General features: G+C 42.9%; 1 protein-coding gene across 2 annotated transcripts in view; it reads right to left on the bottom strand.

The window, feature by feature from the left end:
- ACAD9 (acyl-CoA dehydrogenase family member 9) overlaps positions 1–27,212 on the bottom strand; it is a 47,914-nt gene extending 20,702 nt beyond the window's left edge. Inside the window, exons 1-3 of one of the 2 annotated variants that reach the window (XM_030307514.2) lie at positions 26,984–27,212; positions 21,249–21,342; positions 2,634–2,735 (exon numbers count right to left, since the gene is read on the bottom strand). In XM_030307514.2, coding sequence (XP_030163374.1) covers positions 2,634–2,735; positions 21,249–21,342; positions 26,984–27,133 — 346 coding nt within the window. In that variant the 5' untranslated portion in view covers positions 27,134–27,212. The remainder of the gene's footprint in view (positions 1–2,633; positions 2,736–21,248; positions 21,343–26,983) is intronic. The other variant, XM_030307515.1, reaches the window with a different exon arrangement.
- Between the last annotated feature and the right edge of the window lie 638 nt (positions 27,213–27,850).

Genomic DNA, 27,850 nt, shown 5'->3' with positions numbered 1-27,850 from the left:
CAGGAAACGGTCACACACTGGGCAGCACACAGGGGCCTGGGGGAGAAAATCCAGGCTCGGTTGGCAAAAGGGCCCCCGTTTTCCAGGATGATGGTTTCCAGCCAGTCTTCAGAATACTCCAGACTGGGAATGTTTCCCTCAAAAATTTGGTCGTGCTTGTCTTAAAATTCCCAAGAAAGGATAAAAAAGAGAAAGAAAAAAGAAAAGAGAAAAAAAGGCCCAAACTCGTCACAGGCAAGAACGAACATTTTCACACCAGAGAACAGCACGTAAACCAAAACGAGGGGTGCAGAGTTGTCCAACCTCATGCCAACACACACGCCCCGCCCATACGTGCTGGCACAGAACACACACGCACAGGTGAAGTCACATCCCAAACGGACACAAAGTGTCTGCAGAAAAAATGAAGTCCTTTTCACCAAGCAAGAGGGAATTTAAAAATGCTTCTGAAGGGGAAATATATACTATTACTAACCTGCGTAGGTCTAGAGGCTTTCTTCCCCACTTATGCTTTCTCCAAGTGGCTGGTTGGTAGGTTGGTAGGCTGGTAGGTAGGTAGGTATGTATTTATAGCTGATGACAGACCCACTTTAGCTCTCTGGCTCTGCCTGCACCTTCGTTCTGTTCTAGTATTTACCAAGGACCACACACCACGGGGGACAGTGTCCCTTGTGAGCTCGGACACGGGCAAGCCTCCCAAGTCTGGGCAGAGCTCAGTCTCCCCCCACCGCACACAGAGGCTATAGGTTTTGGCAAGGAAACCCAGGACGTGTCGCGTCCTCTGCAGCCGTGCATGCTGCCACGCCCTGCCACAGGGGATGCAGCGTCACTGATGGCTTCGTGGCCTCTGCAGGGGGCTGTTTTTACACATGTAGGGATGTGAGGAGAGCTATTTCATAAAGGACAAATGACAACTGTTTAATCCCTTAATATGCTGCAATAAACACACATGTAAACTCACGGTTTGTGAGTGCAAGCCCTGTACTGGGCTCTGTGCTGTCAGGGCAGAGCCTGCTTCAGATCCTCTGTCTCCCTCTCTCTCTGTTCCTCTACTGCGCGTGCATGCTCTCACTCCCCAAAATAAACAAACGTTAAAAAAAAATATGCCTCAGAATCGGGGCACCCGGGCGGCTCAGTTGGTTGGGTGTCTGACTCTTGGCTTCAGTTCAAGTCATGATCTTGGGGTTTGTGAGTTCAAGCCCCGTGTCAGGCTCTGCACTAACAGGGCAAAGCCTGCTTTGAATTCTCTCTCTCTCCCCATCTTTCTCTGCCCTCCCCCAAAATAAGTAAACTTAAAATACACACACACACACACACTTCAGAATCAATCCAGCATTGCACTCCATTATACCTAGTTGGTCCTAAATGTTCACATTTGGTCTCAGACTGGACCAGCTCCAGACTGGGTACCAGTGGGAACTTATTCTGTAGACACTGAGGCCCCCCAGGGGTGCCTGGCTACAGAGGTGGGAGAGGAACAACACAGGCCTAACTGTAACTTCTGGAGATAAACCAGGTAGGGAGACAAAATACCGAGAAAAGCTCCTGACTTTTGTGTCTTGCTCTGCAAAACCTAACTCATGACCTGGTTGGAAAAATGCCCAAAATATTAAATGTCCAAATGACCAGCTCACAGACAAGAAACAGGCCCAGGTCCTTAAAGCACCATCAACAGCTCTTAGCTGATCAAAGGGGGAAGCGACACCAGAGAAGGCTCAGGCAGAGGGCTCACAGAGTAATGGGTGCAGGTTACAGGCTGCGGAGCCTGGAGCCACACTTTTATGTCAAAGGGGACTGAGTGTGCACACACCCGTGTGTGACTGTATTTTGCTCATGTGACACTTTCTCTATTCCTTGTGCCCTTCACCCGCCCCCCCCCAACTTCTTGCCTGTCCCCTTAACCCTTACAGAATTTAGGTCACCAACTCTAGACTAGGCAGAAGAAAGAGGGAGAGTAGTAGTCATTGACCAAATCTCAGAAGGCAGAATTACATGAGGATCCTGGGGAGAAAGACAGGGTCTTTCATTTGGGGGCTAAAAATATCACTACAATGATCCAGGAATTACAGGGACAGTCCGTGCTTGAATGTTCTCACTGATCTAGTCTCCTGTCTCCAGGCACCTGTGTCCTATAGCCATGTGCCTTATTCCTCTGCACCAGGATGGGAAGCACCCTGGCGGATCCTGACACCTGAGCTCTCTCACCCCACAGTCGTCCCTCCCACAAAGGGCTCGCAGCTCTGGGGCAATTCCTTTGCAGAGAGACCGAAGGGCCTCACGGTGCAGAAGACACTGAAATCAGCCAATGAGGCTCCGAGGTGATACACACCTCCTTCTCTGCCCCGCAAGGACCTGGAGAGCATAGGCACCCTGAGCGGACCTGATCCATGTCAAGTGAACAAAGTACAGGCCTCAGCAGCTCTTCCTGCCCCAAAGTCCCTTAGTCCACACACTCACCTGCCAGCTACCCGAGATTTGATCCACGATGTGGGTTTTTATTAATTCCAGCACTCTCAGAGCTTGATCTTGGACATACTGCATTTAAAGGCCACTTTCCCAAACAGAACCCTTTTTTGGGGCAAATATGAAGCACTTTCTTAAGAGCCAGCAGTGTGGTGCTTTCCTTCACTTACCATATTCTTCTGGGACTTGCATCCCAAAAAGACCCAGGCTCTTCAGTTTCTCTAACGTTTCATCTGGGATTTTTTCCTCCCGGTCAATTCTTTGAGAGTCCACTGCCAAGAGAAAATATTTGATTAAGTAAAACAAAAGCTATGTTTAGACAAATAAAAGTAAACAGAACAATTTCCCCAGGGTCAGAAACTTCAAAACGGAGTGGTCTGGTCAGTTACGCAGCAGGTGCTCAAGCTCACCTAATTAATCAGCCCAGCCAGCACTTGATTTTGAAAAATGACCAGGGGTGTCTGGGTGGCTCAGTCGGTTAAGCGTCCGACTTCGGCTCAGGTCATGATCTTGCAGTTTGTGAGTTCAAGCCCTGCGTCGGGCTCTGTGCTGACAGCTCAGAGCCTGAAGCCTGCTTCAGATTCTGTGTCTCCTCCTCTCTCTGCCCCTCCCATGTTCATGCTCTGTCTCCCTCTGTCTCTCAATAATAAATAAACATTAAGAAGAAAAAAAAAAAAAATGACCAGTACCAGGTAGTGTTCTGTATCTGGGTGCTATTCATATGGATGTATTTCCTGTGTAAAACTCCAGCAAATTATACAATATAAACTTTTCTGAAGGCATACTCTACCTGAATTTTTTATTACCATTACCTTCTAGAAAATTAGAAAATAAGCATGCAACTTCCAAAACTGTCCAAAAATGTGAGGCTAGATAGCCAAATTCTGGGCACTATCTGGACCCACATTCACCTAGTCTACAGAAATCACAACTGTTTCAACACAGCCCACAGGTTCTGAGGGTGGCGTAATCTGTTTAACACCTACTCACTTCCCTTAGAGCAGAATGGAGCAACCAGCGGCATTAAGTCTATAATCGTGCACTTTATACATACACAATTTTGCCTGAAGCAAGTTCAAATGCTCTTTCAAACTGTCAGCAAATTAAATTTCACTACTAATATAAATTTGAAAAACTATCATAACCTGCACTTGGGAATTTTTATGCACAGAGGTCACAAAGGAGAAATACACATTCCCCCCAAAACTCCAAACCTGTCACTTTTTTATTTACCTTTTTTACAGCTTTACTGACATATACAAGTGGCATATAGTAAACCTTACATATTTACAATATTTCATTTGTTGAGTTCTGACATCTGCCCATGAAACTACTCCCACCAAATAAATAAAGAATAAAAATTTCGTTTTCCACCAAGTCTCCTCATGCTCCTTTGTGATCAATCCCTCAGTCCATTTCCAACCCCAGGTAACCTCCTTTTTGTCTGTAGATTGGTTTGCATTTTTGAGTTTTATATAAATGGGATCACACAGAATGTATTTTGGGGGGCTGGCTTCTTTGACTCAGTATGATTTTGAGATTCATCCATATTGCTGCATGTTTCAGTACTTTATCGTAATACTTTTTACTGTTCAATACTCTACCGTTATGGTTAAAACCAGCTTATCCATTCACCTCTCGATGGACATTTGGATGGCTCTCAGGTTTTGGTTCTTAGAAATAGAGCTTCCACGAACATTCATATGCTCATTTCACACAGCTCTGTCTTCATTTCTCTTGCATCACTATTTTGGAGTGGAATGCTTGGGCTGTACAGTAGAGTATGTGTAATAAGAAACCGCCAGGATCGAGGGAGGCTCTGCTTCCAATGGAGATGGAGTACCAGGGACTGGAATGATCTCCTTCCACAACACACTAAATGCACAGGGCACTGGGCACAGCACACATGAGAGCAACATGTCACCAGTAGAGAATTAGCCCTAGATCACGAATTCTCAACAAGGGCAACAGCACTCCCCAAGGTATAAAAAAAACTGGGTCTGGTGTGGAGCAGCCAGAAATATTTTTTTAATGTATAAAGACCAGAAATACAAATAATACACAGACAGATATTTGTTACAACTGTGGCATTAAAGTTTCATTAGTAGGGTGTAAATAGGGGGCCATAAAGGACTGGAGGAGAGGGGGCAATAATGAAAAACAGGTTGAGAAACACTGCTCTACAGGCTGCTCTACTCCCACCAAATGACACTTAAAAGCAGGCCTTGACCAAAACCAAAGACATCACCAAAATTAGAGGTCAATATCCCTGAGGGAATATTGATGCAAAATCCTCAACAGAACACTAACAAATACTGAATTCAGTAATATAGTAAATGGACCATTCACTATGATCAAGTGGGATTTATCCGGGGATGCAAAGATGGTTCAATATCTGCAAATCAATGTGATACATCACATTAATAAAAAGGATAAAAACCATGGGAATGCAAGCTGGTGCAGCCCCTCTGGAAAACAGTATGGAGGTTCCTCAAAAAACTGAAAACAGAACTACTCTATGACCCAGCAATTGCACTACTAGGCATTTATCCATGGGATACAGGTGTGCTGTTTCGAAGGGGCACATGCACCCCCATGTTTATAGCAGCATTATCGACAATAGCCAAAGTATGGAAAGAGCCCAAATGCCCATCGATGGATGAATGGATAAAGAAGATGTGGTACATATATACACAATGGAGTATTACTCAGCAATCAAAAGAATGAAATCTTGCCATCTGCAACTACGTGGATGGAACTAGAGGGTATTATGCTAAGTGAATTAGTCAGAGAAAGACAAAAATCATATGACTTCACTCATATGAGGACTTTAAGAGGCAAAACAGATGAACATAAGGGAAGGGAAGCAAAAATAATATAAAAACAGGGATGAGGACAAAGCATAAGAGACTCATAAATATGGAGAACAGACAGAGGGTTACTGGAGGGGGTGTAGGAAGGGGGATGGGCTAAATGGGTAAGGGGCATTAAGGAATCTACTCCTGAAATCATTGTTTCACTATATGCTAATTTGGATGTAAATTTTAAAAAATTAAAAAAAAAAATTTTTTTTTTAATTTTTTTTTTTTTTCAACGTTTATTTATTTTTGGGACAGAGAGAGACAGAGCATGAACGGGCGAGGGGCAGAGAGAGAGGGAGACACAGAATCGGAAACAGGCTCCAGGCTCTGAGCCATCAGCCCAGAGCCCGACGCGGGGCTCGAACTCACGGACCGTGAGATCGTGACCTGGCTGAAGTCGGACGCTTAACCGACTGCGCCACCCAGGCGCCCCCAAAAAAAATTTTTAAAAAGCACTTAATAAAATTCAACATCCATTTCTGATTAAAACTCTCAACAAAGTAGGGATAGAAGGAACTTAACATAATAAAGGCCACAGATGACAAACCCACAGCTGAGTGTGAAGCTAGCAGAAGTTGGTTCATGAGGTTTAAGTGGAGCCGGCTTGGGATTCCCTCTCCCTCTCTCTGCCTCTCCCCAACTCGTGCACGTGCATGCTCTCTCAAAGGAAATATATAAAAAAAGTAAAAAGCTTGTGCACAGCAAAGGAAACCATCAACATAAAAGGCAACCTACTAAATGGAAGGAAATATTTGCAAATAAGAGATCTGATAAGGGATCAATATCCAAAATACATAAAGAACTCAAAGCTCCATGTCAAAAAACAATCCAATTAAAAAATGGGCGGAGGATGTGACTAGACAGTCCTCCAAAGACAGCATACAGATGACCATTAGACACAAGAAAAGATGCTGAACATCATCAATCATCAGGGAAAAGCAAATCAAAACCACAATAAAATGTCACCTCAGGTATGTCAGCATGGTTAGTACCAAAAAGACAAGAAATAACAAGTGTCGGTGAGGATGTGGAGAAAAAGTAACCCTTGTGCACCATTAGTGGGAATGCAAAATGGTGCAGCCACTGTGGAAAAACAGTATGAAGGTTCCTCAAAAATGTTAAAATAGAACTGCCATACAATTCAGTAATTCCACTTCGGGGTATTTGTATCAAGGAAGCAAAAACACCAATTTGAAAAAGTACATACTGCCTCTATCTTTACTGCAACGTTATTAACAACGGCCAAAATACAGAAGCAAACTAAGTGTCCATCAATAGATGAATGGATAAAAAGATGTGGTATGTACATATACAATATTACTCAACTATAAAAAAAATGAAATCATGTCATTTGTGACAACATGGATAGATGGAGAGGGTATCATACTTAGTGAAATGAGGAAGACAAAGACCGTATGCTTTCACTTATATGTGGAATCTAAAAAACAAAACAACCAAAACAGAAACAGACTCACAGACACAGAGAACAATAAGGTGGTTGCCAGAGGGGAGGGGGGATGGAGGGCTAGGCAGAAGTAGGGGAAGGGAATTAAAAGATACAAACTTCCAGTTACGGGCGGGGGGGCGGGGGGGGGGGGGGAGACACAGGGATACAATGTACAGCATAAGGAATACAGTTAATAATAGGTAACAACTTTGTATGGGGACAGATGGGAGCTAGATTTATACTGGTGATCACTTTGTAATGTACATAAACGTTGCATCACTCACTAGATTGTTTACCTGAAACTAATAATATTGTATGTTAATTACACTTCAATTAAAATATAATAAAATAAAATGATCATTTAACTATAAAAAAGGATAAACTGGTCCTCAGGCAGTATTAAACAATCCAATTTAATTCTGCTGTTGTAGACAATATAGGACCCTCTCTTATATTCAAAATAATTTTAAGAGGCGTTATCAATAGTGTCTAGGGACAACTTTTTATTTGCAATAATTTTGGTATGTAAATATGAGTATTTTGTATTTCATTCCTTGTTAACTGGTACATAAAATGCCCACATTTCCTACTGTGCTCTCATTTCCACATAAAAGAATGGTTTCAGACAACACATGAACACAATGAAAACACTTTAACTTACTCTTTGGATAGTGGGGGAGAGAGCAACCCTTCAAAGGATCAAACTGTTCCAAAGTAATTTACCGTACCCTAGAACAAAGCTTAACATCACACACACACACACACACACACGCATGCATGCACGCACCTGGCACCAATGATGTGGAACCCACAGTGACTGCTACCCAGTAGGAAACTACCAGGCACATGCAGAAGCAGGGAAATATGACTGACAGTCTGACAGTGAAAAGAAACAACAATCAACTGAACACGACTCATAAACAACACAGATAGTAGACAAAGACATTAAAAGAGCCATTATAACTATATTCCAAATGCTTGAGAAAGTTAGAAAAAATACAAGCATGTTAAGGAGACATGGAAGAAATAGAAACATACAAGTTGAACTTCTAGAGAACACACACACACACACACACACACACACACACACACACACACACACTTGGAGTCCCCAAAGGAGGGTGGGGGAGGAGAGGGCAGGAGATGTGGTGCTAAAAAAATTTTAAAGAAATAATGGCCAAAAGCTAATCAAAGTTGGTCAATACTATGAACACACAGACCAAAGAACCAAAGTTCAAAGAATCCCAAGCAAAAGAAATGGGAAGAAAACTACACCAACACATATTATAATCCGATTTTCCTAGACCCAATCAAAAGCAGCCAGGGAATAAAGAGACGTTATGTAAGAATGATAAGATAGCGGCAGACACCTCGCTGGAAACATTAAGTCAGAAGACAGTGGAGCAAAGCCTTCAAGGGGCTGGAAGAACAATACCGTCAACAAAGAAATCTTTTCTGATGAAATAAACTTCACACACATAAAACTTGAAAACATTCATCCTGCAAACCTACACAAGAAATATCAAAAAAGTCTTCCCATGGAAAGGGATGGTACCAGAAAGAAATCCAGTTACACTGGAGGAAATGAAGATTAGAAATAGCAGGCAGACAGGGGTGCCTGGTGGCTCAGTCGGTTGAGTGTCTGACTTCAGCTCAGGTCATGGTGTCACAGTCCGTGGGTTCGAGCCCCATGTTGGGCTCTGTGCTGACAGCTCGGAGCCTGGAGCCTGCTTCGGATTCTGTGTCTCCCTCTCTCTCCTACCCTCTCCCGTTCATTCTCTGTCTCAAAAATAAATATGGGGCGCCTAGGTGGCGCAGTCGGTTAAGCGTCCGACTTCAGCCAGGTCACAATCTCGCGGTCCGTGAGTTCGAGCCCCGCATCGGGCTCTGGGCTGATGGCTCAGAGCCTGGAGCCTGTTTCCGATTCTGTGTCTCCCTCTCTCTCCGCCCCTCTCCCGTTCATGCTCTGTCTCTCTCTGTCCCAAAAATAAATAAACGTTGAAAAAAAAAATAAAAAAAAATAAACATTAAAAAAATCTTTTTTTTGAAATAATTTCAGATTTAAAGAAAAGTTACAAAAATAGTATAGAGTTCCTATATACTCTTCATCCCGCTTTTAAGAGAACCTTGTAAGAACCAGAAAAAATTCTCAAAATTAGGAAACTGACATTCATACAATATTACTAACTCACTTCCAGAATTAATTTCACTTCCATTAATGTCCTTTTTCTGTTCCTGAATCCAATCCAGGATTCTACATTGTATTTAGTGATGTCTCCTTAGTATCCTACAGTCTGTGAGAGTTCTTCAGTGTTTCCTGGTCTTTTGTGGCCCTGATACTTTTGAAACACCGGTTACTTTGTAGAATGTCCTTCAATTTGGGTTTGCCTGATGTTTTGACACGACCAGCCTGAGGTTATATGTTTTGGGCAAGAGTATCACAGGGGTTATGAAGTCTTCTCATGATTTGGTATATCATATCAGGGGGTACATGATGTCACTAAGTCTCACTACTGGTGATACTAACCTTGAATACTTGTGCAAGGTGGTGTTTGCCAAGATTCTCTATATAAAGTTACTATTTTCCCCTTTGGAATTAGTAAATATCATAGGGAAACTACTTTGAGATTATATAAACAAACTGCTTCTCCTCAAACTTTAACCCGGTAACACTAGCATCCATTAGTGGAACTTGGCTACAACAACTTTACTATAGGGTGTGCTTCATGATAATTTTGTATTTCTACAATCCCTTCTATGCTTATTAAGTGGAAGAGAAACCCACTTGGAGTATAAACCACAAATCGGTCAAGAGGATGAAAAAAACATACTATACTAACACCAATCAAAAGACAGCTGGTGGGGCACCTGGGTGGCTCAGTCGGGCTGGGTGTCTGACTCTTGATTTCAGCTCAGGTCATGATCTCACGGTTCGTGAGATCGAGCCCTGCATCGGGCTCTGTGCTGCAGTGCAGAGCCTGCTTGGGGTTCTCATTTTGCCTCTCCCCTACGCATGCTTGCTCTCCCTCTCTCAAAATAAGCAAAAAAAAAAAAAAAGGACAGCTGGAGTAGCAACACCAGGCAAAGTAGATTTCTGAACAAATGCTATCATCATGGATAAAAAGATCATTTCATTTCATTAGGACTCAGCAACTCAACATGCAAATAATCCTGAATTTTCATGCACCTGATACCGAAGCCTCAAAATACATGAAAAAAACCTGATAGAAATGAAAAGGAAAAAAACATACAACCATGCTGGAAAGGTCAACATCCCTCTCTCATTAACTGATGGAAAAAGTCGCTAAAAAAATTTGTAAGGATACATTAGAACAACACTACCAGCCAATCTGTCCTAATTGACATTTATAGAGCACTCAACCAAATGATGGAAGAATATTGTTTCAAGTGCACATGGAAGAACACCCACAAAGTAGACCATATTATGGCCATAAAAAATTTTCAATAAATCTAAGAGAACTCAAATTATACAATGTTCTCTGACCACAACGGACCACTTTTTAGAAATCAACAATGGGAATATCAGCACAAAGCCTACAGTCTTTAAGAGGATAAAGAGATAATGCGGCACCTGGGTGGCTCAGTCAGTTAAGCCTCTGACTGGCTCCGGTCACGATCTCACGGGTTGTGAGTTCGAGCCCCATGTCAGGCTCCATGCTAACAGCTTGGAGCCTGGAGCCTGGAGCCTGCTTTGGATTCTGTGTCTCCCTCTCTCTCTGCCCCTCCCCTGCTCACGCTCTCTTCTCTTCTCTCTCTCTCTCTCTCTCTGCCCCTCTCCCACTCATGCTCAGTCTCTCTTGCTCTCAAAAATAAACATAAAAAAATTTGTTTAAAGAAAAAAAGAGGATAAAGAGATAAGATTATAAACAACTTCAAGTTAGTAGGCTCAACAACTTTGATAAAATGAATTCCTTAAAATTTATGAACCATCAAAGTTCACAGAATTATATAATCTAAATAGCCTTATATCTATTAAAGAAATTGAATTAGTTAACTTTCCCATTAAGAAAATTCAAGGCTCAAATGGCTTCACTGCTGAATTCTGCCAAATATTTAGGGAAGAAATAACACCAACCTTACACAAGGCCTCAAAGAAACTTTAAGAGGAGGAAACACTTCCTGACTTAGTCTATATGGCAGGCCAGCGTTATTCTGATTTTAAAAAAATCACAGAAAATTAAACTACAGACAAATATGTCCAGGAACACAGATGCAAACATTCTTAAAATTTTAGCAAACTGAACCCAACAATGTAAGAAAGCGTAATAACATCACGACCAAGTATGAATTATCCTGGAAATGTGAGGTGGGTGAGCAATCAACATGCAATTTGCCAGGTCCATAAAGACAGAAAATAATCACCTCAAGAGATGTGGAAAAAAGCACTGGACAAAATTTGATACAATTTATGATGAAAATGGTCAGCAAACTAGAAATGAAAGGAACCTCCCTTAACCTAATACAGAGTGTGGACAAAAGCACAACTAACGTCACACCTAGCGGTCAAGACTGACTGCCTCGCCCTAAGATCAGGAACAAGGCAAGGAAGTCTGCTTTTGCTACTTATGTTCAACACCATACTGGAGGTTTTAGCCACCATGATGAAACAAGTAAAGAAAGGGAAACCAGACTGGAAAGAAAGAAAGCAAACTGCCCTTCACCAACACCACTGTCTATGCAGAAAATCCTCCATGACCTACCCAAAAAACTCCTAGCACTAATAAATGAGTTGAAGAAGGGGTTTCTTTCCAGGTTTTCTCTTTATTAGCATTTCCATTTTGTTCATACATTCTTGACTTTCTTCATGTCTACCATGGGTTTAAGACAGCAGGTTTAAAGTCTGGTCCTCCATCAGATCTTTTACAGAAACAGTTTCTACTGTTTCGTTGGTTTGGTTTGGTTTTTCTTTGAACAGGCCGTTCTTTCCTGCTTCTTTGTATGCTTTGTGATTTTTTTTTTTTTTTTTTTTACTGGAGATGTGAATCTGATAAAATGTGGTAACTCTGGAAATCAGATCTTCCCTCTCCCCCAGAGTTTGCAGGGTTTCTGCTTCTGCTTTTTGTTCTTTTAATTGAATATATTTGATATGTAGCATTGTCTAAATTTAAGGATACTAGGGATACCTGGATGGCTCAGTCTGTTAAGCGTCCAACTTTGGCTCAGTTCATGATCTCACGGTTCATGGGTTTGAGCCCCGGTATTGCGCTCTGTGCTGACAGCTCGGAGCCTGGAGCCTGCTTTGGATTCTGTGTCTTCCTCTCTCTCTCCCCTCCCCTGTTGTGTTCTGTCCCTCTGAAAAATGAATAAGCTTTAAAAAAATTTTTTTTTAAAAGCTTAAGGATACCACATGTTGAATTTGATACATTTATATATTGCAGTAAGATGGCCATTGTAGCCTTAGCTAATGCTTCTATCACATCATATATTTTTCATTTCTTTTTTGTGGTGGGAGTAAGACCTTATGCCTTAGCACATTTGGGGTTTATAATACAGTTTTGTTGTCTATAATCACTATACTGCTAAAGACTTATTTATCTAGTAGTTGCAAATTTGTATCCTTAAACATCTCTCCTGTACCGTCACCCCCTGGTAACTACCATGCTACTGTTTTTAGGAGCTTGGCTTTTTTAGATTCCACATGTAAGTGATGTGTTTTTTTTTTAATTTTTTAACGTTTTATTTATGTTTGAGAGAGGGAGAGACAGAGCATGAACAGGGGAGGGTCAGAGAGAGGGAGACACAGAATCTGAAACAGGGTCCAGGCTCTGAGCTGTCAGCACAGAGCCCGACGTGGGGCTTGAACTCACAGACCGCGAGATCATGACCTGAGCCGAAGTCGGCCGCCTAACTGACTGAGCCACCCAAGCGCCCAAGTGATGTTTTACAATATTTGTCTTTCTCTGGCTTATCTCACCTAGCATGATGTCCTCAAGGTCTATCCATGTTGTTGCAAACAGCAGGCTTGTGTGTGTTTATATACGCACATAACTCACACTTTATTCATCAGTTGATGGGTACTTAGGTTGTTTCCACAGCTTGGCTACTGTGATTAATGCTGCAATAAAAATGGGAGTGCACATCTCTCTGATACCCTATTTTCATTTTCTGTTTTCTTTGGATATATACCCAGAGGTAGAACTGATGGAACCTTTGGTAATTTTTTTTTTTTTTTTTTTTGGTAGGCTCAATGCCCAGCATAGAGCCCAGCATGGAGCTTGAACCCACAGTCCTTAGATCAAGACCTGACCTGAGATCAAGAGTCAGACACTTAACCGACTGAGCCACCCAGGTGTCTCCATAATTCTATTTTCTTTTTCTTTCTTTTTTTTGGGGGGGGGAGAGGGGAGGGCACAAGTGAGTGAGGGGCAGAGAGAGAGAAGTTGGGGCTTGAGCTCACCAGATGTGAGGCTCAAACTCCTGGACCGTGAGATCATGACCCGAGCCGAAGTCAGATGCTTAATGACCGAGCCACTCAGGCGCCCCGTATTTTCACTTGGGGAACCACTATGCTATTTTCCACGATGTCGGAAACAGTCACATTCCCATCAAAAGGGTACACGGATTCCCTTTTCTCTACATCTGTGTCAACACTTTTATCTCATCTTCTTGATGAGAGCTGTTCTAATAGGTGTGAGCTGATACTTCAGTGTGCTTCTGATTTGACTTTCCCTGATGACTACTCATGTTGGGCACCCCTTGTACCTGTTGGCCATCTGTATGTCTTCTCTGGAAAATGACTATTTAGTTCCTCTGCCCTTTTTTAAATTGGATTGCCTGAGTTTACTACTGAGTTGTAAGAGTTCTTTACGTATTTTAGATATTAACCCCTTATCCAATATATGGTTTGCAAATATTTTCTCCCAATTCTTAAGTGATGGTTTCTTTTGCTGTGTGGAAGTTTTTAAGTTTGCTACAGTCCCATACGTTGATTTTTGCTTTTGTTGATTGTACTTTTGATGTTTGGATTTTAAAAAACTGTTTTTGTTTTTGTTTTAAACAGTGCCAGTGATCAGCCCCAGGTATAAATCTAAGGCCTTCTCAGGTCCTTCCTGAGTCTATGCCTTTCCCTGGGCATATGTGGTGACTTTCTAATTCCCCCTGTATATATGATTGCTTTTGAATGTCCTGGTCTTCAATCTGGTTCCCAAAAGAGGAAAAAGAAAAATGAAGGGGGGGGGGACAAGAAAAGACACAGCATCCCCTGACTGTCACTTTCGCTACAGGGGTAAGGGTTTGCAACAATAAGAGAAGGTTGAAAAATGGTCTCTGCCTTTTGGTCTGTATCTCTGTGATCAGAAGCAGCAATCAGAGCACAGATCCCTAATACTTGATGGCCAAGGTGTTTTTGTCTCCTCTGGCTCCCACAAGCTGAGTGCAAGCTGCTCCAGGAACAAGTGCACAGCTGACTACTTTGGGGCTGGGGTGGGGAATGGGTAGCTGTGCTCAGAGCTAAATTAAATGGACTCCAGAGTTCCAAAAACAGTTACATCATACAGATTCTGCCACTGTTGTCCAGGTGGGGAGACAGATCCCTGGTGCTTCCTACCACTCTGCTATTGTCCCAGAATTCTCTGGTCAATTGATTTTGGCAAAGGTACCAAGTGAATTAAATGAGGAAAGGATAATCTTTTCAGCAAATATGGCTGCAACAATTGGACAGTCATATGCAAAAAATCCTCAAATTTTACCTCACATCATATATAAAATTAACCGGAAAAGGGTCATAAATCTGAATGTTAACACTTAAAAATATAAGCCTTCTAAAGTAAATATAGACAGAAATCACCAAGACCTTAGGTTTGGCAGATTTCTTACATAAAATACAAAAAAAAAATATGAACTACAAAAGAAAATAAAATTGTACTTAAATCAATATTAAAAACATTTGCTCTTTACTTAACAAATATTATTCTTTTTTTAAAAGTTTATTTATTTTATTTTTTTTAAATATTTTTTTTCAACGTTTATTTTTATTTTTGGGACAGAGAGAGGCAGAGCATGAACGGGGGAGGGGCAGAGAGAGAGGGAGACACAGAATCGGAAACAGGCTCCAGGCTCTGAGCCATCAGCCCAGAGCCTGACGCGGGGCTCGAACCCACGGACCGCGAGATCGTGACCTGGCTGAAGTCGGACGCTTAACCGACTGCGCCACCCAGGCGCCCCTATTTATTTATTTTAAGAGTGGGGGAGGGGCAGAGAGAATCCCAGGCAGGCTCTGTGCTGTCAACGCACAGCTCAATGCGGGGCTCGATCTCATGAACTGTGAGATAATGACCTGAGCTGAAATCCAGAGTCAGATGCTTAACTGACTGAGCTACCAAGGTGCCCCAACTTTTGCTCTTCAAAAAGATAAAATGATCAATGAAACCAGAAGCTGGTCCTTTGAAAGAATGAACAAAACTGATAAACCACTAGCCAGTTTGATCAAAAAGAAGAAGGAAAGGACCCAAATAAATAAAATCAAGTATGAAAGAGGAGAGATCACAACCAACATAGCAGAAATAAAAACAATAATAAGAGAATATTATGAGCAATTATACACCAGTAAAATGGGCAATCTGGAAGAAATGGACAAATTCCTAGAAACCTATACACTACCAAAACTGAAACAGGAAGAAATAGAAAATTTGAACAGACCCACAACCAGTAAAGAAATCGAATTAGTAATCAAAAATCTCCCAAAAAACAAGAGTCCAGGGTCAGATGGCTTTCCAGGGAAATTCTACCAAACAATTAAAGAAGAGTTAATACCTATTTTTTGGAAGCTGTTCCAAAAAACAAAAATGGAAGGAAAATTTCCAAACTTATTCTATGAGGCCAGCATTACCTTGATTCCAAAACCAGACAAGACCCCACTAAAAAGGAGAACTACACACCAATTTCCCTGATGAACATGGATGCAAAAATCCTCAACAAGATATTAGCCAACCAGATCCAACAATACATTTAAAAAATTATCCACCATGACCAAGTGGGATTTATGCCTGGGATGCAGGGCTGGTTCAATATCCGCAAAACAATCAGTGTGACTCATCACGTCAATAAAAGAAAGGACAAGAATCATATGATCCTCTCAATACATGCAGAGAAAGCATCTGACAAAATACAACATCCTTTCTTGATAAAAACCCTCAAGAAAGTAGGGATAGAAGGATTACACCTCAAGATCGTAAAAGCCATGTATGAAAGACCCAATACTAATATCACCCTCAATGGGGAAAACCTGAGAGCTTTCCCCCTAAGGTCAGGAATAAAACAGGGATGTCCACTCTTGCCATTGTTATCCAACATAGTATTGGAAGTCTTAGCCTCAGCAATCAGACAACACAAAGGAATAAAAGGCATCTAAATCGGCCAGGAGGAAGTCAAACTTTCCCTCTTTGCAGATACTCTATACGGAAAACCCAAAAGATTCCACCAAAAAACTGCTAGACTGATTCATGAATTCAGGAAAGTTTCAGGATACAAAATCAATGCACAGAAATTGGTTGCATTCCTATACACCAACAATGAAACAACAGAAAGAGAAATCAAGGAATCGATCTCATTTACAATTGCACCCAAAACCATAAAATACCTAGGAATAAATCTAACCAAAGAGGTGAAAAATCTCTACACTGAAAACTATAGAAAGCTTATGAAAGAAACTGAAGAAGACACAAAAAAATGGAAAAAGATTCCATGTTCCTGGATAAGAAGAAAAAATATTGTTAAAATGTCAACACTACCTAAAGCAATCTACATATTCAGTGCCATCCCTATCAAAATAACACCAGCATTCTTCCTAGAACTAGAGCAAACAATCCTAAAATTTGTATGGAACCAGAAAAGACCCCAAAGAGCCAAAGCAATCTTCAAAAAGAAAACCAACGCAGGAGGGGTCACAATCCCGGACTTCAAGCTGTATTACAAAGCTGTAATCATCAAGACAGTATGGTACTGGCACAAGAACAGACACTCAGATCAATGGAACAGAACAGAGAACCCAGAAATGGACCCACAAACGTATGGCCAACTAATCTTTGACAAAGCAGGAAGGAGTATCTAATGGAATAAAGACAGTCTCTTCAGCAAGTGGTGCTGCGAAAACTGGACAGCAACATGCAGAAAAATGAACCTGGACCACTTTTTTTTTTTTAATTTTTTTTTTTTAACATTTATTTATTTTTGAGACAGAGAGAGACAGAGCATGAACAGGGGAGGGGCAGAGAGAGAGGGAGACACAGAATCTGAAACAGGCTCCAGGCTCTGAGCTGTCAGCACAGAGCCCAACGCGGGGCTCGAACTCATGGACCGTGAGATCATGACCTGAGCCGAAGTCGGCCGCCTAACCGACTGAACCACCCAGACGCCCCGAACCTGGATCACTTTCTTACACCATAGACAAAAATAAACTCAAAATGGATGAAAGACCTCAATGTAAGACAGGAAGCCATCAAAATCTTTGAGGAGAAAGCAGGCCGATCTTGGCTGCAACAACTTCTTACTCAACACGTCTCCAGAGGCAAGGGAAACCAAAGCAAAAATGAACTATTGGGACCTCATCAAAATAAAAACCTTCTGCACAGCAAAGGAAACAATCAGCAAAACTAAAAGGCAACCGACAGAATGGGAGAAGATATTTGCAAATGACGTATCAGATAAAGGGTTAGTATCCAAAATCTCTAAAGAACTTGTCAAACTCAACACCCAAAAAACAAACAATCCAGTGAAGAAATGGGCAAAAGAGAGGAATAGACACTTCTCCAAAGAAGACATCCAAATGGTCAAGTAACACATGAAAAAATGCTCAACATCACTCATCATCAGGGAAGTACAAATCAAAACCACAATGAGATACCACCTCACGCCAGTCAGAATGGCTAACATTAACAACTCAGTCAACAACAGATGTTGGTGAGGATGTGGAGAAGGAGGATCTCTCTTGCACTGCTCATGGGAACGCAAACTGGGGCAGCCACTCTGGAAAACAGCATGGAGGTTCTTCAAAAAATTAAAAATAGAACTACCCTATGACCCAGCAATTGCACTAGTAGGTATTTATCCAAGGGATACAGGGATGCTGTTTGGAAGGGGCACATGCACCCCCATGTTTATAGCAGCACGATCGACAATAGCCAAAGTATGGAAAGAACCCAAATGTCCACTGATGGATGAATGGATAAAGAAAATGTGGTACATATATACAAAGGAGTATTACTCAGCAATCAAAAAGAATGAAATCTTGCCATTTGCAACTTTGTGGATGGAACTAGAGAGTATTATGCTAAGCAAAATTAGTCAGAAAAAGCCAAATACCATATGACTTCACTCATAGGAGGACTTTAAGACACAGAACAGATGAACACAAAGGAAGGGAAGCAAAAATAATATAAAAACAGGGAGGGAGACAAAACAAAAGAAACTCTTAAATATGGAGAACAAACAGAGGGTTACTGGAGGGTTGTGGGAGGGGGGATGGGCCAAATGGGTCAGGGGCATTAAGGAATCTACTCCTGAAATCACTGTTGCACTATATGCTAACTTGGATGTAAGTTAAAAAAATGAATTAAAAAAAAGAAAAAAAAAGATAAAATGAAAAGTCAAACCACAGACTAGAAGGAGAAAAATTTTGCTAAACAGATATTGGGCAGAAAACTAGCACTGAGAATAAAGACTTCTTATAACTCAACAGTAAGACAATCCCATTTTTTTTTAATGTATAAAATACCTGAAAGACATTTCACCAAAAAAGATACACAGATTGCAGGTAAGCACATAAGATGCCTAACATTATCAGTGATCAGGGAAATGAAAAGTATAGCCACAATGAGTTACCACAAGACACCCACTAAAGCGGCTAAAATAGAAGACAGACCATATGAAGTGTTAGTGAAAATGCGGAGCAACGGCAAGTATAATACTCCACTAGTGGGAATGTTAAGTGGTAACCACAGTGGAAAACAGTTTGGTGGATAAAGTTAAATGTGAACCTATCTTGTAATCCAGACATTCCACACCTTCGTATTTTCCCAAGAGAAATGTGAGCATATGTGCACCAGACTCATAGAAAACACTCACAACACCTTTTGTGATAGCTAAAGTCTGGATGCATAATGAATGTCAATTAATAGGTGAATGAATAAACTATGGTATATCCACACAAAGAAATACTACGTGGCATTAAAAGGGATGAACTATTAGTACACACAACACAGACGAAAACTCAAAAGTTATACTGAAAGCAGCTAGACAAAAACATACGTAATGTAGAATTCCACTTAAACAGAACTCCAGGAAACGCAAACTTATCTACAACAGACATCAGATCACTGGTTGCCTGGGGACAGGAGGGGATGAAAAGGGCATGAGAAAACATTGAGGGGTAATGGATAGGTTTATTAACGTAATTGTGTTGATGGTCCCTTGGGAGTACATATATATCAGAATTTATCAGACATTACCCTTTAAATATGTGCAAATTACACCTCCATAAAGCTTATGAAAACCCTGACAAATCACATAGTAAAAGTTTAAGTAAAAGAGCAAGGAACTAAGAAAAGATACAAGAAGATAATCACTAAACCAAAAACAGAAGTATATCTAAATAAAAGATATTTATACACAACTAAGCAACTTTTTTTTTTTTTTAATTTTTTTTCAACGTTTTTATTTATTTTTGGGACAGACAGAGACAGAGCATGAACGGGGGAGGGGCAGAGAAAGAGGGAGACACAGAATCGGAAACAGGCTCCAGGCTCCGAGCCATCAGCCCAGAGCCTGACGCGGGGCTCGAACTCACAGACCATGAGATCGTGACCTGGCTGAAGTCGGACGCTTAACCGACTGCGCCACCCAGGCGCCCCCTAAGCAACTTTTAAAACTAGCAACGTAACAACACTTAGTGATACAAAATTTCTCAAAATGTGTGGGGGGGGAGGGGTGGAGAGGGGAGGACTAAGACACTTCCAGGGAGTCCACAGGGCCAAAGCTATTTTAGCAATGGTAAAATTTTCTTTGCCTTTTTAATTCTATTTCTGTCATGAGTATACAGTGGGGTTTTCCAAGGACTACATGAAATATATCATAGATTAAATGCAGAAACAGTTCTGAGAATCCAGCTGGATTCTGGTTCCAGTTAGATTCTGATATCTGTTGCATATAACAATAAGCCAAATATTTAAAAGATCTGCAAAACTGTAAAACCATACCACTCCTATTTTTGTTTGGAATTAAATATTAGGGGCACCTGGGTGGCTCAGTCAGTTGAGCATCCAACTTTTTTTTTTTTTTAATAATGTTTATCTTTGAGAAAGAGACAGAGTGTGAGCATGGTAGGGGCAGAGAGAGAGGGAGACACAGAATCCGAAGCAGGCTCCAGGCTCCAAGCTGTCAGCACAGAGCTCGACACGGGGCTCGAACTCACGAACTGCAAGATTGTGACCTGAGCCGAAGGACGCTCAATCAACTGAGCCACCCAGGCACCCCGTGCGTCCAACTCTTGATTTTGGCTCAGGTCATGAAACCAGGGTCGTGGGATCAAGCCCTGCACTGGGCTCTGTGCTGAGCATTGAGCCTACTTATGATTCTACCCCTCTCTCCCTCTCTCTCTCCCACTCTGCCCCTTTCTCCAGCTTGCGCTCTCGCTCTCAAAAAAAAAAAAAAAAAAAAAAAATTAAAAAATTAAAAAATAATTTAAAAAAGGAAATATTATTTGTCATTTAAAATATTGTTTCTGTTAACATGTAATGGGCTTTTTTCATAATTTTAAATAAAGTAATAAATGAACACAGTAATTTTTAAATTTCTCAGTTTTGATCTTCTAGCAGGGCACATGTCCCTAGAGAAAACCCACATCAAAAAGAACTCTGGAGTCCTCAGTGCTAGAGAGGTAGTCCCGGCTGTGTGTGAATCATCACTGAGCTCCCCAGAGAGCTCTGTCCGCTGAGGGGCCGCAGCTCCATCCCAGGGCTGGCTGCCAGCTCTAAGGGAGGCATCCCGCAGGCAGTACTGGGGCCCTCAAAACCTGAGCTCTGCAGGCTGCCGGACTATTCCCGGTTCCTAATGAGCTAATAGAGAGTAAACCTTTAAAAACATTTACAGCATTTTTATATTGCCACACAACCAAGCACATGATCAATGGATTTATATTCTATAGATCTTTGGTTATTTTTCTTCTCATTTTTCTAGTTGTTCATTTTATTATAGTTTATGAAAGTGTTGGTCTGCAACAGTTTGGAAATGTTTAACAGTGATCCTTCATCACAGAAACATCGAGAAGCACTAAACTAGATGCCTTGTAATTAAATAGCATTTATAAACTGGGATGATTCTTAAAGCAACATATTATCAATAGATATTATTTCTCCATGATTAATGATATTCAAGACAGCTCCCATATGAGTATTGCTTCTAATGTAAATATCTAAACAACCATCCTTAAAATGGAAATGAGTAACGATAAAGATCATACATACCCTCTTCAGTGAAGAATTTTTCTACAGGTCCCACAAACTGATTGATTTCATTAAGTTCATCTTGGCTAACTTCTGGAAATGGGAAAACTTCTTTCTAAAAATGATAAACATTGACTAAAAATTTAATTGTTAACAACCTCCCAGAGTGGTAATATCAGCCAAAAGGGGAGGAAACAGGGCGCCGGGGTGGCTCAGTTGGTTGGACTCTGACTCTTTTGGCTCAGGCCATGATTCTGCATGGAGTGTGGAGCCTGCTGGAGATTCTCATGCTCTCTCTCTCTCTGCTCCACCCTCCCCCCGCTCGCTCTCAAAAAAAAAAAAAAAAAAAAAAAAAAAAAAAAGGCAGAGGTAGGAAACAGTTGGTAGATTCTGTGTCCAGTAGGCGAGGTCTTACGCACTGAAGAAGTCAGAATGCAAATTCTAGAACAGGAGTTGTGCGCAGGACTCCACCACCCATGGAGATCCTCCCTCCAACTTGAGCAGGTTTATTCTGGATTTGGATCGGCTTTCCCAATCAGCAACAAGTTATGTGGAGTGTCCCACAAAGCAAAGGGCCCCAACACTTCAAAGCCTTGGGTTTTGTTCCCTGCTTTGCAGCCTGCTAACTGGGTGGTCTTGGCCAACCCCCTTCACCTCTTCGTATGCCATCCATAACACGCAGGTAGTATTTACTCAATGGTGTCGTGAGGATTGTGAAAAGGAATAGACGGGAAAGCTCTCTACCGATACGTAAAATTCTACACTGGTTATTTTGTGAGTTCAAAGATGTTACGCCGACAAGAATACACTATGGTGACAAGGCCGCGCATCCCGCCAGGTTCTCACCCGGATGCGTACGCCAGCCTCCATCCCTCCTGTTTGATAACACCTGCTACCTGTAGGGAGGGCCACTGCAGGTTGAGCCAAATCAGCCTGAATTCAACTCTGACTCTGCCACTTACATGTGCGACTTGGCCTTTCTCAGTGTCAGTTTCTCTTCTGTTACAGAGGACACTTCAGAAGGTGAGGCTCTCAAGAGACAAGGTGTATCCTGGAACCCAAAGTAACTGATTATCCATATGAGATACCGGCTCTGCTCTGGTCTCCGCCTCACAGCCTGGAAAACAGCTGAGCTTCAAGTCTCTGTCTCAAACTGTCAAGTACCCAATGTTTCCGGCCGGTCTAGGATTCCTCACTGGGTCATCACCATATACTGCCTAAAATCTCCTGCTGTGCTCTTAGCCCCTCTGGCTTTCTGGGCTCCTGCTACCCCTCAGCTGCCAGCACAGCACAAGTACTTGGGACTTGAGAAGTGGGGTCGCCGATCACAGGCTGCCAGCCTCCAGGAGCCCTGCCTCTCCTCATGGCACCTCCCACCAAGTGTTCAAGAAAGGTCTTCAAAGCAGAGGAGTCCTCAGTCTTCCCCCTCCAGCCTCTCGTGTGGCTCATCAGCCACTGAAGCCTGTCTGCTCTAGCAACATGCTCCCAGGTCTGTTCTCTCCTCTCAGGACCCATGATTCCAGGCTTGTGGTGGATCCCTATCCAAAAATGACAGCAGACTTAGAGGAATTCCTGTCCCCCGCCCCCAGGCCATCCCTTACTCTGCCCTCAAGATGGTCTAGAAGGAAAATACGATGAGATTTTCATCGTCTCAGAACAAAACCGGTTGCTTAGCAGAGCATCTAGAGGCTCAAACCAGGCCCTTCACAGCCTCATTAGTTCCCGTGGGCCTTGTGCATTAGGCTGTGCTAGAGGAAGATTATTCAGTGCTGGTACCAGTGAGCAAGAGAACAGCCTGAGCTAACTGGCCGCACCTATAACCAAAACCCTTTGGATTTGGATTTGTAGGACTGCTACAGGAAGAGAGATCTCATGTGCATTTAAGAACAGATCTCTGATAGCAAAGTTCAAAAACCTAATGGGGTGCCTTATAGATGTTAGGCTTAATTTCGATTCAGTAGTTTTAACATTCTTAAAGCAGTGGAACCTGTTTTTCAAATAAATCTACTACAGAAGCCAAATATGAAAAACAGGTAAAAGTGAAGCTGCTGTGGTGGGGTATGGGGAGGTCACCCACACGCCTCCCATTCGACTCTCCACTGGTCCCTGCAGTAGCTGCTGGGACACTTCCTTGAATAGCAAGGGTCGAACTGCGGGCAGTGTGACAGCTACAGGCCTAGAGGATCTTGAAGGTTTTTCTCTCTTCTGAGATTCTTAGCATCTCAGATGCTATGTTTCTGCTCAAACCCTAATGATGCTGTGAGAGAGGAGGTTGGCCTGAATCAGGGCAGTAGCAGTGGAAGGGCTTAAAAGTGGTCACATTCTAAATATATCCCGAAAGTAGAGAAAACAGGATTTGCTGTTGGCTTAGATGTGGATTACGAGAATAAGAGGCATCAAAGGAGACTCCAGGCGTTTGGCCTGAACAAGTGGAACAGAGGCCCCACCATCTATGATAAAGAGGACTGGTGGGAGGAATAAGATTGGGTGGAAAGACCAGGAACTCAATTTTAGTATGCTAAATCTGAGGTGCATATTAGACATCTAAGTGGAGCTTTTGAGTATAAAGGCAGAGATCAAGAGCCTAGAGTTCAGTAAGTCTGAACTGGAGAAATAGATCTGAGTCACCAGGATATTGACAGTATTTAATTTTTTTTTTAATGTTTATTTATTTTTGTAAGAGAGAGTGTGAGTGGGTTAGGAGCAGAGAGAGAGGGAGACACAGAATCTGAAGCAGACTCCAGGCTCTGAGCTGTCAGCACAGAGCCCGATGCGGGGCTCAAACTCACGAACCGTGAGATCATGACCTAAGCTGAAGTCTGACGCTTACCAACTGAGTCACCCAGGCGCCCCAGGATATTGACAGTATTTAAAGCCACAATACTAAATTAGATTAAAGGAAGAATTGTGGATAAAAAGAGAAGTCTATAGACGGAGTCTCAGAAAACTCCAACTCTGAAAAACAGACCCATAAATACAGAGAACTAAAGGGTGCCAGAGAAGGAGGTAGGAGAATGGGCCAAATAGGTGAAGAGGAGTGGGAGGTATAGGTTTCCAGGGATGAAAGGTACGGCAAAGGGAACATGGTCAATGGTATTCTAACACTGTTGTATGGTGACAGATGGCAGCTACACTTGTGACGAGCCTAAATATAGACTTGTCAAATCACTATGTTGTACACCTGCAACTAATGTAACGTTGTGTGTCAACTATACTTCAACTAAAAAAAAGAAAAAAGATACACCTGAAACTAATATAATAGTGTTATGTTAACTATACTGTAATTAAAAAAATAAAATAAAAAAATAAAAAGTTAGGGGAGCCTGGCTGACTCTGTTGGTAGAGCATCTGACTCGTGACCTTGGGGTCATGAATTCAAGCCCACATTTGGTATAGAGATTACTTTAAAAAAAAAAAAAAAAGGTTAAAAATAGGACCACCCTACAATCCAGTAATCGAACTACTGGGGATTTACCCAAAATATACAAAAACACTAATTCAAAAAGATACACACAACCCTGTATTTATTGCAGCATTACTTACAATGGCCAACTTATGGAAGCAGCCCAAGTGCCCTTCGATAGTTGAATGGAAAAAGATGTGGCATAAGTGTACAATGAAATATTATTCACCCAGAAGAAAATGAAATCTTGCTATTGGCAACATGGAAGGAGCTAGAGAGTATTATGCTAAGTGAAATAAGCCAGAGAAAGACAAATGCCATATGATTTCACTCATGTGGAATTTAAGAAACAAAACAAATGAGCAAAGGGAAACAAGAGAAAGATGCAAACTAAGAAAAAGACTCTGAACTACAGAGACTAAACGGATGGTTACTACAGGGGAGGTATGTAGGGGGGATGGTTAAAATAGGTGATGGGAATTAAAGTGTACATTTACCATGATGAGAACTGAGTAATGATCAGAACTGCTGAATCACTGTATTGTACACTTGAAACTAACATAACACCGCATGTTAACTATACTGGAACTAAAATTAAAAACCTAGACAAAAAGAAAAAAAAAAATTCCCAACTCTGACTGGGCTAGTCAGACTGGCCACTGTTTACAGGGTAAGGAGCCAAGAAAGAACCAGGAAAAGCGACAGAGAAGCATTAGCTAACGAAGTAAACATAAAAGCCAGAAGAGATTTTTTTTTTTTTTAGAAGCCGGGAGTGATGAACTGTGTCAAATGCCAGAGATGGGTCAAGTAAGATGAGAAAATACCACTAGATTTGACAACAGGGAGGTCACCACTGATGCAGGAGAGCAGTTTTAGCAGATTGTTAAGGACAGAAGCCTGAATGGTATGGGGGCAAGACGCAGCAGAGAGGAAACAATCACTGATGTAGATGAGAAAGGAGAGAATTACTGGATCAATGAATGCCCCTGAGTAGGTGAGAAGGCAGGGGATCTAGTGATGAGGTTGGTCTTTGCCAAGAGTAGATAGTTTGTCCACAGAAAGAGCGTAGACCGTATGGGCATGTGTGGGGAAGAGGGGTAAATGTGGCGGAGGAGGTTCTCACCCGACTGTATGTACTTTCTCAGTGAAACAAGAAGCAAAGTTGACAGGTGGGTGTGAAGACAGGGGAGGTGGTGCAAGAGGCTTCGAGAAAGAGATGCATGAAAGATTCGGGGGTTTTTTCACTCGTGTGCTGGAAGGCATGACATCCCAGGGCTGAGTGCCCAATGGCCCCAGGTTCTGGGAAAAATGGTTTCTCAAATGTTGAAACCTGGGTTTGTACTTCCTAGCAGGGCAAACCACTCTGAATTTCAGCTTCTGCAACTGTAATGCCTGATTAGAGGGACAATCTAAAAGAAAACACCAGGGAGTAACTTTAAATAATACAGTATCAGCCAACATTTCAGCCTACCTCAGAGCATTTGACACAAATGTCTGCTTTACACTGCACTTTTAGGAGTGGGCAAGTACTACTTTTACTATTTTGTAGATTAGTACACTCAGGCACGGGAAAGTGAAGTGACTAACCCAAGTGGTGAGTGAAGCCGGCATTAATTACCTACCCTGCTGCCTCCTGGATCGGCACGGCACCTGACAGTTTACAAAGCATTTCCACACACTATAAATGTCACTTTACAACACATCTGTGTGAGACAGCACACATCACTAGCTCCACTTTAAGGCTGAAAGCACTGAGGCTCAAAGTTACAGGACCAAGGACCAAGGTCAAATCCCTAAGAGGACAGTGAGTGTGGTTGATAATGTAGCTGTTACTGCTGACAGGGTTGTACGACCTATGGAAGGGAAGGGATGGGGAAGGCAACTTGAAGCCAGACTGCCGGGGAGCCTGGGAGCCTGAGTGACAGAGGGACGCGCTGGAACTCAAGCCGTGAAAGCTAAGGGGCCCCTGGAAGAGGACAGAAGAGCGCCAGGGTCTGAGCTGTGTTTTAGGAATCAGATAGGAACCACCGCACATTCCGGGGCCAGAACGCCGAGTCGAGTGACCACCTCGCCTAGGGTTTCCCAAATTGAGCTAACAAGAATTAGCTGGAACATACGTCACAACCACAGATGGATTCTCAGGACCCCGTCCCCGGGACTCTTCCCCTTCCCTGGAAAGATTCCAGCGGGGCTCAGGAACTTGGGAACTTTAGCACGCCCCTCCACCCCCGCCGCCCCGACGGGTATATGTCAGCCAGGTATGGGGACTCTCACTCACTCCGACCCCTCTTTTCTGCTAAAGGGCAAAAAGCGAGAGGCAAGAGCTCAAGGGTCGACCAGGACTCGGCGTTACCTTCTCGATTTTGCCCAGGAAGAGTTCCTTGGCGAAAGCCCGGCTCGGCGGACTAGTGCGCAGCAGGCGCCGGCTCGCTGCGAAGACCACCAGGGCCCGGCAGGCACGCGCCGCCGCCGCCCTGCGCAAGAGGAGCGCCACCGCACTCATGCTGCTGAAGTCGACCGCGCCACCCCCGCGTCGGAGACCTCCTTTTTGGAGCCCCGGTCACGTGCACGCGGCTCGCGCCGCCGGATGACGTCACCGGCCTGAGCCCAGCCGCCGGTCTGCTCCGCCCCGCCCGCCGCCTCTGCGCTTGCGCGGCCTTCGGCCGGGAAGGGGGAGGTCGCAGGGGGTGGGGTTGCTGCCGTGTTGGCGGCTTCGTGCTCGGCTTCGAGGGGCTGCTGCGAAGTGTTTGTTTTCAAATGCCGGTGGGTGGTTGCGTCCCTGCCAGCCGGGGGAAACTTCTCAGGGACACCCAGCTCCCTCTGGCCAGTTGTGGCGCTGAGGACGCCGCATAGCGAAAGAAAAGGAAATGGGGCGGGAGGAATTTACAGTATTGGTTTATCTCTGGGGGGAGCTCAGTAGGCGTAATGTTTTTTAAAAAAGTGAATGGTGGATTCCTTTTGATTCGTGGCTTTCGTGTATGTTACATATCCTTACTTTGCAAGAGGAAAATAAAAAGCTTGTTCTGCCAGAAAGGGGTCTGGATATAATCCTGAGTTACAAAACTCTCCCTGGGAAACAGCAACTTAAAAGGCAGGCGGAGGAAGAGAAGCTCCAGAGGGAACCGAGAAGGGGTGTGTACACTTGGACGGGACGGGCAAGGCGATGGGGCCCAGGGAGGAGGGCCGACAGCCCCGTAGCACCCCAGGTCCTTGTGCAGCG

Source organism: Lynx canadensis, chromosome A2 (genome assembly GCF_007474595.2).
Source record: "Lynx canadensis isolate LIC74 chromosome A2, mLynCan4.pri.v2, whole genome shotgun sequence".
In the NCBI taxonomy this organism is placed as follows: domain Eukaryota; kingdom Metazoa; phylum Chordata; class Mammalia; order Carnivora; family Felidae; genus Lynx; species Lynx canadensis.
This window is presented reverse-complemented; position numbering and strand designations above follow the sequence as displayed.